The sequence below is a fragment of the Mus pahari genome, chromosome 10, assembly GCF_900095145.1.
Source record: "Mus pahari chromosome 10, PAHARI_EIJ_v1.1, whole genome shotgun sequence".
In the NCBI taxonomy this organism is placed as follows: domain Eukaryota; kingdom Metazoa; phylum Chordata; class Mammalia; order Rodentia; family Muridae; genus Mus; species Mus pahari.
This window is the reverse complement of record NC_034599.1, coordinates 104,586,854-104,597,034: the sequence shown is the minus strand read 5'-3', so window position 1 is coordinate 104,597,034 and position 10,181 is coordinate 104,586,854. Positions and strand designations below refer to the sequence as shown.

The 10,181-nt window shown below is 43.4% G+C and overlaps 1 protein-coding gene across 11 annotated transcripts in view; it reads right to left on the bottom strand.

Moving 5' to 3' along the window:
• Window positions 1-989: 989 nt before the first annotated feature.
• Lrrfip2 (LRR binding FLII interacting protein 2) overlaps window positions 990-10,181 on the bottom strand; it is a 96,289-nt gene continuing 87,097 nt past the window's right edge. For 6 of the 11 annotated variants that reach the window (XM_029542856.1, XM_029542861.1, XM_029542866.1 and 3 more), the window contains 5 exons: window positions 9,265-9,314; window positions 5,501-5,621; window positions 2,966-3,045; window positions 1,853-1,957; window positions 990-1,263 (listed from right to left, as the gene is read on the bottom strand). In XM_029542856.1, the coding sequence (XP_029398716.1) occupies window positions 1,153-1,263; window positions 1,853-1,957; window positions 2,966-3,045; window positions 5,501-5,621; window positions 9,265-9,314 (467 nt within the window). In that variant the 3' untranslated portion in view covers window positions 990-1,152. The remainder of the gene's footprint in view (window positions 1,264-1,852; window positions 1,958-2,965; window positions 3,046-5,500; window positions 5,622-9,264; window positions 9,315-10,181) is intronic. The other 5 variants (XM_029542859.1, XM_029542857.1, XM_029542858.1 and 2 more) reach the window with 1 other exon arrangement.

Below are 10,181 nucleotides of genomic sequence, written 5' to 3'. Positions count from 1 at the left end.
GAGAATCACAAACCCTATAAAGTGGTTACAGTAGGGGCAGGGGTATCTTGAACTGGGCTCTTTAAAGATGAAAGTTCTTAAGGATTTTATATTCTGGAACCAGGCATGAAAGTATGTGCCTGTAGCTGCCTGGAATCCCAGCAGTCAAGAGGCCCAGTGAGGATGATTGTGAGGTGGAGACCAGCCTGGGCTACATCGATCCTTTCTCTCAAAAAACTAGAAGAAAGTTCTGTACCCCAGATTATCTCATCTTGAGAAAAGAAGAGCAAGACTACATGGTTGCCATGACTTGACCTAAAGGCTTCTTTAACAACGACTGCCCTCAGCCAATCGTGGATGGCAGAAAGGTATGTTTTAATAGGTAGATTCAGGCAGATTCCCTACCTGCCTGCACTGTCCCTCCCTCCTCCCTTGAGCTTGTCTGAGGTTTCATTTCACAAATAAGCAGCAGATGAAAATACACGGAACAGCACAGTGGGTGTGAAAACTAAGGAGCCTAGTCTTTGGAGTACAGGCTTGGACTTGCTCTGCTCCATGCAGTAAAGTTTAATATACACTCCCCATATTGTTTTCTAAAATTTTTATATAAATTTAAATATCTTACCAAAAAAAAAAAAAAAAAAAAAAAAAAAAAAAGGCTTTTCCTCCAAACATAAATTTGAGTGAAACACAGACTCCCCACTGCTGAACACATCCTCACTGAAATGTAAATGTTCTGGTAAGAGGAGAAGGAGTCTTGGCCACTTGGTCTCTGAAGCCTGTGTCACACTGTGAAGAAGGCACTTGTGATTTTGAGGTCTCCAGCAAGTGTCTCAACGCTCAGAATGGCCATCCTCCAGGACCCACAGCAAGGCCACCCAAGTGCCTCGACCATCAGTGAGGCAGCCGGAAGAAGACGGTGAGAAAACGTGATTCTAGAATGTTGAAAATAAAAACAGCACAGACTAGTTCTCACTGTAGAAGTGAACTACAAACAAAATCCAAATCCATAACGATTAAACCTGCTTCATTCTCATAAATTATAAAATACAAAGGTGGCTGTTTAATGACAAGACTCAAAACAGTACTTGAAGGGGTTTGTGTCAATGTACAAAAGAGTCAGTATCTCCCGGCAAGGCCCTCAGAGCAGCACACAGGTAGAAGGGCCACCTCCTACTGCTGGGCTAGAAGGGCTGTCCTGTTGGCCTTCATCTTCTCTAGCCGCTTAGCCAGGTGGCTGTTGGTCATCTCCATCTCCTCTATCTTGTCCTGTGCCGTCCGTAGCTGGAGACAAAGGGCACAGTCACTTTATGTGGTCAGAAGAAAGCCCAGCAACCCTTTCCACTTCTGGGAAACAGGAGGTCTGCTAATAGCGATGGCCATGTATAGAATCCCCGAACAGCTGCCACCTTCCTCTAGATAGCTAGAGGCCTAAGCAATGGTGCTGAAAATTATTTAAACCACAACACACGATGTGTAAAAGCTGCAAAACCTGATATCATCTGAAGCAAAACCTAAAAATGCATTTTTATTTGCTGCTTTACAAACAAAGTCAGTGGCAGCCACTGTGTAGGCACAAGGCCCACAGGAAGGGCAGGCGGCCCCACAGTGCGTTTACCAGGTCTTCTTGGATTTGGTTACTTGAGACAACGATCTCATTATGTCGCCATGGCTAGCCTGGAACTTACTATGTAGAACAAGCTGCCCTCAAACTAACAGAGATAGGCCCACTCTCCTGCATTCCTGACGGCTGAAATTAAAGGCATGCACCACTGTACTTGACAAAAGTCAGATTTCTTAAATAGTGTGAAATGTTTCCACAGAGTTTATCTTTTTAGGAGTGTGTTCTCCAAGAAGCATGTTAACACAGTACCTCTCGCTGTAGCTTCCTCCTCTCTGCTTTCAGCTCATCTTCAATTTTCTCTGCATTCTCAGCAGCAGTTTTGTACCTCAGCACCTGCCCCTCAAGCCGGCTGATCTGTAAATACAGCACACAGGCCTTTAGAGTTGGCCACCACTGCCCAGCAGCCAAGATGGAAGTGCAGTGTCACTGGGCAGCCACAGATCCCAAGGACAGTTGCAGTCATTCACTCTAGGGCTGATTTCCCATGTTAAGTCTTTCGGCTCATGAAATGTATATGAAACGATTTTTTTTTTCTTAACAGGGACTATTTTTAAATGCTCTATAGAAATATCAACAAAAAACAATGACAGTTGCAAAGTACTGTGTTGATCTTTTTAAATCAATACATATATTTACTGTGAGCACACAAGAGGTCTATGCTTGTTTTGTGTCAATTTGAAGAGGAGAGATCTTCAATTAAGAAAATGCTTCCATAAGACTGGACTGTGGGCAAGTCTGTAGTGTATTTTCTTAACTAATGATTGATGAGGGTGGGCCCAGCTGACTGGGTGTTGCCATCCCTGGGCTGGTGGTCCTAAGGTCTAAGAAAGCAGACTGTAAGCCATAAGGAGGAAGCCAGTAAGCAGCACACCTCCATGGCATCTGCATTAGTTCCTGCCTCCAGGAACTGCCTGCCCTGCTTGAGTTTCTGCCTTCACTGCTTTTGATGAAGAGCTGTATGAACCCATCCTTCACTCACAAGTTGCATTTGGTCTTGGTGTTTCAACACAGCAATACAAAGCCTAACTAGGACAGGATAAGAAGAGTCATGTGGAAACCAGTTGTCTTCTGCCATGTGTGTCTTGGGGCTCAAACTCAGGCCTTTAGATTTAGCCGCCAAATGTCTGTGCTATACCATCTTGCTGGCTCAGTCCTTTGTCTTTAGAACAAATGCAAAGCTGGACTACCCCACCATGTGTTCTCTGGGTTTTTCAACAATAACACAGAGCTTTTGAAAAGATCTAGTTACCAAGGCCACCCATAGAAACTCAAAGGTCCAGCCACTTGGATGTAAGCTGCTAGGAGGCATTTGGTCACATTTAGTGGCATTTAAACCATTTGCTGCATCACAAAACTACTTACACTTTGTTCCAAGGTAGCTATGTCTTGTTCTGCTTTCGAAAGCTTGAATTTGTATTCACTAATTTGTCTATTGGCATCTCCTAAAACAGAAGATAATAATGAATTATACTCATCTCCAGAGATGAAGCTATGAAGAAGCATACAGAGGACATGCAGTTCAGGTTCTGGATGCTATGTACTGCAAGAAGCTCCTATACTTCTGCTCTGCAGTATTCTGAAGACCAAGAGTCAGAAGCAAAGCCTTACTTTTCTCTAGACCAGCAGTTCTCAACCTACGCATCTGACCCCTTTGGGGGGGGGGGGTCACATCAGATATGCTGCATATCAGATATTTACAATTCATAACAGGAACAAAGTTACAGTTAAGAAATAGCAATGAGATGATTTAACAGTTGGGGTAACCACACCATGAGGAACTGTATTAAAGGATTGCAGCATTAGGAAGGCTGAGAACCCTGCTCTTGTAAACAGACCTTTGAGAAAGAAAGCTCACAGGTTAACAATGCCCCCTGCAGCCTCTGGGCTCCCTGCCTCTTTGAATGCAGCCCTGTACCTTGCAGCTCCCAGGCAGTGTTTCTGCTCTCCTATATACTCTGACTCAAGTCTTCACCAGCCTCAATAAAATGCACTCATCTCCGTGATTATATAGTTGCAAAGTCTATGGAACATAAATCATATCTAGCCCACCAAAAGAAATAATTCAAACATCCCAAGAACTGTCCTCTGTTTCCACATGAACAACAGAAGGCCTGCCATGTGGTGTTTAGTGCAAGCAGTTTTGCTGTTGGATAGTTGCTATGACCTTAAAGCAACAGGAACCACAGGAGATGGCACCTACCTATAATCTCAAATCCCAGCACTGGGAGGCCAGAACAAGAGGACCATGAGTTTGAAGCCACCCTGGCTGCACAATGAGACCATCTAAAAAAAACAGATAAAGTAGCTATCGCCAAGGCTACCTGGGAGTACAGAAAGTACAGGGAACATTCCATCATGAGCTCTACAATGGAAGTTATAGTTCTATTTTTACATTCATATCTCCAATAACTCATCAAAATGTACAGCTTCTTTATCACTTTCAAACATTGATTCCTTCCTGTGTACAAATCTATTCATTTCATGTGTGTGTGGTTTTGAAACCCTACTCATTCTACAGGCCAAGCTGCAGTTCAGAGCCAGCAGCTACTCATTTCCTTTTCAGCAGCCAATTCTGGCTTCCAGACAGTATCTCAGGTCATTTAACTTTCACCTGCAAAGCCTACCAATAACAGCTACTCGATTCGAGGAAGCAATTATAAATGCTAGCCTGTTCCATTTCAACTTGGTTTCTTTTGAATTTGCTGCTTTAGCAATCTTCCCAAACCTACTTGTGCTGTCTGGGACTGCCAGCATCCACTGCACTGGTCAGGCTCAGCATCCAGCTTCTTAACTAGCCTTCCTATATCCCGTCACATTCCTGTCCCACTATACAAACTACTCATTAAGGAGAATGAGGGACCTGAGGTCTGAAAGAGGAAGTGATACTAACCACAGAAGTTATTACTAATAAGTTTCAAACTCTTAGACTCCTTCATTCGGCCTAAGTCCAACTGTTAGCCATAGTTTTAAAGTCCATTATCAGAAAAGCCACTACAAATTAGAAAACTAAAAGCCCCTATTGTAAGTTACATATCACTACCAATTGGGTAACTATAATAGAAATGGATGCTAGAATAACTCTACTATGGGACTTAGTATGAATATAGGAGACACTTAAGAATGGGCTGGAGAGATGCTCTTCCAGAGGACCCTGGTTCAAGTCCCAACACCCAGGTGGCAGCTCACAATTGTCTGTTACTCCAATACCAAAGGATCTGGCACCCTAGCACAGACACACAGCAGGTAAAACATCAATGCATATAAAAACATGGGCCAAGCATGGTGGCGCACACCTTTAATCCCAGCACTTGAGAGGTAAAGGCAGGCGGATTTCTGAGTTCTAGTCCAACCTGATCTACATAGTGATCTCAAGCCAGTTAGGACTATGTAAAGCCTGTCTCAGTTAGGACTATGTAAAGCCCTGTCTCAGTTAGGACTATGTAAAAGCCCTGACTCAGTTAGGACTATGTAAAAGCCCTGTCTCAAACCAGTGCTACAGAGTTAAGTATAGAAAAGAATAGGAAGCATAACTTGGGTAAACAAACTATATTATTTTGTGGCCTTGTTTTTAATCTCATGTAATGATGAATTTTTGTTAAAAACTAGGAAATTTGAGAAACAGCTCAACATTAATATACGTTGATCTTAAATCTTTAACTTTCCAAGATGAATTCTAAAGCAAAAGCTTAAATGGAAGAAAGTCCCACACAGGAGGGCAGAGGTCATACGCAAGCAGTGACTGGCCCATGCCATCCCTGGGACATAGGTGAACATAACCCTTATTTAGCTCCTAGGTGACCAGAACAACTCCCCTGCAGTCCAGCCACCCATATCCACCTCTATTCCAGGTATACATGCTGCATCCCAGCACAGACTGGCCTGTCCCCTGGTACCTACTCTGCATCTCGATGAACTGCAAGTCTGAGCCATTCTGCAGTCCTGCCAGGTCCCCGGACATGCCATCATTCCTGGAACACTTCTGCCGTTCTTCCTCTAACTGGAGCTTCAGTTTTCTAATCTGGAATGAAAGTAAAAGTCACCAGAGAGATCTGTTTCTGTCTCGGTTTCTTTATCTCTTTCTTTGGTGATAATAGGGTGAAGCCCAGAGCCCCAGGCATGCTAAGCAAACACTAACGTGGAGTTGTGGCCACAGCCCTCTCTTTTACTTTGAAATAGGCTCTCACTAAGTTGCTCAGGCTGGCTTTGCATTCACTCTGCTGCTACCTAGGAAGACTCTGAACTTGGGATTCTCTTTCCTCAGCCTCCCAAGTAGTTGGGATTTTAGACCTATGTCACCAGGCCGGGATGGAAGATAAGTGTCTTGAGTTTGTATGTGTGGATGCATGTATGTTTGCATACATGGAGGCCAGAGGTTTTTCTCAATTGTTGTACATGTTATTTTGAGATTAGGATTTCTCACTAAAACTGGAGCTAATCAATTTAGCTAGGCTGGCTAGCCACCAAGCTCCAGCGAAGCTTCTGTGTCCACCTCCCTGGGATTACAGAACATACTATGGTGGCTACAACTTGGAATTCAAATCCAGGCCATATGCTTGCGCACCAAGTGCTATAAGACCATCTCCTAACCCCAATTCTCTTAGATGAAGTCCAGTGGCCATATCAGAACCAAAGCAGGTCCGTCTTACATTAATTAGCAAAGCATACAAATCACTTGAGCACTATTGTGCCTATGAGACAATGGTCCTGGGCATTTGATACAAACTAATATAAACAGAAAATGAGCCTCAGAAACTAGGTGTCCCAATAAAGACTTCTATTCTTTATTACTTCTGTGTGTTTGCACAAAAGTACATCTTTTAAGTAGTTTTGTCCTAGTCTCATTAAGTGAAAATTTTCATGGGCAGTTAGGATTTTTTTAGTTTTTTAGAGACCTTTAAATATACAAAAATAATTGGAAACACAAGTGGCTGGTCTCCCCAGTGGCCTCAACTCTGCTGCCAGGGATCAAGAGGAGGCTTGGCACTAGCTTTGCCACTGCCCAATGGGAAGGGCAAGTACTGATTTCAGACTCGAAGGATGCAGGCCTCCTAGGCACCTCTGCCCTCTGCACCATGGCATAGCTTTGAAGAGAATTTGGTTCTTATCCCATCATTTCTATCACACCTACAAAGGGGCATCCCTCCTCTTCAGCACTTGTCCCCAAAGGCCCTGGCCATGCCTAACCTTACCCCACAAACTTCTCGAATGCCTCTGGAAGCATCAGCCTGCTACCAGCCGATGCTCCTGCTGAAGCCTTGTCTCAGAGTACACCTTGCACCTGAGTACCCTCATAGAGTCCTGCCATTCTTGTAGCCCCACTAAGTACTGCTACTTATGTCTTTACAGCCTCCTACCTCAGCCTAGAAATGCAATAGTGCTCTCAGGCTTTCCTCGCTGTTGCTGAACTAGCCTATACTTACTCCCTGAAGTCTGTTCTTAATCTCATCTGTTCAAACTAATATCTAATTATCTATACTTATGTGCTGTGCCTGTCATGTTAGCTCCTGACTTGCACTCCCAAACTACCCCTATCTTAAGTCTTTGGCATTTCAGTGTACATCCAGAGTAGTGGCATGCTTCCATAAGGTACCTCAATTTCCGAACACCTGCCCTTCAAGGATCCTGCCATCTACCTCTTTTTCCTTTGGCCATATAACTGACTTCATTAGACAGCCATACTCCCTAGATTATTTAGTTCCATGTCCTATGAATGCTCATCTCCCAGTTCATTTGCTCTAAAACCCTAACCCTAACATCCTCAGCCATATTCACTTCCAGTCATTGATCTATCTTCTTTCAACTATACCTAATCTCTACTTAGAGGTCCTCTCAACACTGGTCATCCAGCTTAACATCTAGGTTCAACATGACCACCATGGTCTTATATATCCACTACATCCTTTGCCCTGGTGAAGTCTAACTCTTTCTTGACTACATGGCTGTATCATACAGCTGAATACAGCTAGAGAAACACATAATAAATGTGTTCACAGAAACTTTTCAGATATAATACAGCTTCTAAATTCTATTGCTTGACCTCTTTCTACTAAGGCCTTCCAGGGCATGGATATTTGAGATAAACCCACAACAACCTGTTCACCTACATTTCCCACATGCCATGCGTAGTATATTGAACTCTAGAGTATCGCTCACCATCCCTGACTGACTGAATACGCGTCAGGAGAAGAGTAAAATCACTTAAGTTTTTCAACTCAGAACTAGGAGTTTCTAGAATCTAAGGGCTACTATGATGCTTGAAAACCTCTGAACACATCAACTGTGAGATTTCAAGATACTAGAGAGAGAGAAAAGGAAAGAAGGGGAAAGCAGAAACATGACCTATGAGAGCTCAAATCTCAAAATGTGTATATACACACACAAAGGGCAGAAAACATCTTTGTGAAGTCAATTCTCACCTATTTTATGTGGATTTTAGGGACTGAACTTGGGTCATCTGGCTTGCACAACATGCACTGAACTTGCTGACCCACCTCATAGGCCTATGCTTTCACAATTTTGAACAACTATCCTCAAAGACAGGACAATGAAGAAATAGGCCTTTGAAAACACTTAAGGAAAATAACACTTTCATATGCCTTTGAGGTTATGGGAATTTTTTTTAACAACGGACATGGTCTTTCTCAGGAAACTACTGGAATACATACTAACAAAAAAGTGAAGGAAAGAGAAAGGTGGGAAGACTGAGAAAAAAAGCACCCATCCACAGCACAGTCTCCCCAGGCCTGAAGGGCGAGCACACCAGGAGTGAAGAAGTCTCTATAGTCCAGGATGGGTTAAGTCAGAGCCTCAAGATGGAACCCTGTTATGTATCAGAAAAACCCTGAGTGGGCTTAAAATACGGTTAAAGCACAAGCTAACTTTGTGATGAACATAAGAAAATAGGCTTATGGCACACAAAAAAAAAAAAANAAGAGAAAAGAGAAGAGAAGAGAAGAGAAGAGAAGAGAAGAGAAGAGAAGAGAAGAGAAGAGAAGAGAAGAGAAGAGAAGAGAAGAGGAGAGGAGAGAAGAGAAGAGAAGAGAAAAGAAAAGCTACCTTTAATAAAGGGTGGCTTCCTGAGGAGCCAACATTCAAAGTCCTGCAAATGGAAACAGACTGGCCTTTAAGAGGCTACAGAACAGGAAGTTGCACATGTGTGGCAGAGGTTTGTCTTCCACAGAGCAATGTCAACAGATGGTCCTTTAAGGAACAGCATCATCCAGTCAGTGACTCACACTGAAGGACAGCTAAGAGAGGGTGGAGATGGTCAGGCTGAGGGTGGAAGGGCGGGCAACAAGCTTCGTATGTATCCTATACGCTCTTTCTTGAGACACAAAACATAAATTAGCTTTTCTTCCTTTAAATGTCACTTGAGTACCAAAGTTAGAAATATATTTCTAACTTTTTCTTTCAGTTTTTTGTGTGTTTGTTTTCAAGACAGGGTCTCTCTATAGTTCTGGCTGTCCTGGAACTCACTATGAGACCAGGCTAGCCTTGAACACACAGAGATCCACCCGCCTCTGCCTTCTGAGTACCGAGATTAAAGACATGTACCACTACCACATCCAGCTATTTCTAACTTCTAACCAGCATTCTAATTTATTAGCATTGTATTGCCTATCCTAGATAAACTAATAGATTCAGATGAGTAGACATCTTACCTGTGACAGGAGCTCATCCTTTTCTCCAGCAAGTTTTCGTAGCCTCACATCTGGAACAAGTGGGAAGGAAGGCTGTAAACTGAACTTGTAAAGGTGCCAATATCTAATAAATGACATTACTTACAATCTGAACATGAAAGACACAAAGGCTTTCACTGCAATAGAAAGAGTATTTTATTCATACTCCTAGCCAGTGACAGTTACAATTATCAAATAAAATATCTGTTCCCAGAGCACTGACTTTCTGCCTAGAGACAAACTGGGGCACAAAGGAAACCAGGTGTTGTTGCTGTTGCTGCTGCTGCTGCTGTTGCAAAAATGTACAACCTTTTCCCAGTTGTCTTTAGAGGCTCCCACTCTTGGTAGTACTGTGACTCAAGAGTGGGACCCAGGAGTGTGGAGTAAGGTTCCAGTGGGCTAATGGCTAAGTGGGAGCAGGTGAGTGAGGTTCTTTAGACCTCAGGGTGAAACAAAGCTTTGTGGATCAGAAAACTCAGAGTGGGCTTAAACTAGTGTTTTAAACCATGGCTAACTTACTGATGAACACAAGGAAGTCAAGCACACAGAGCATGGGCTCCAGCCTGGGGAGATGCCCAGGGCAGCTGCTTCTTGGGCAGGAACAGACCCCACATGCGGAGCAAACACCACTAGTTCAGCTAAAGCAGTTGTTCACAGCTGGCCAATGAACCCATAATAAATAAGGCTGGCCATGTGAGTTCTAGTTCCCAAAGGTAGAGAGACCCACAAGAGCCAGCCCATTGTGGTCTTCAGTTCTCTACAGTATCAGGCTATGAACGGAATAAATGGGAACAACAACAAAACAGTAAACTGACTTAAAAGATTTTTGGGCCGGGCATGGTGGCGTACTCCTTTAATCCCAGCACTCGGGAGGCAGAGGCAGGCGGATTTCTGAGTTC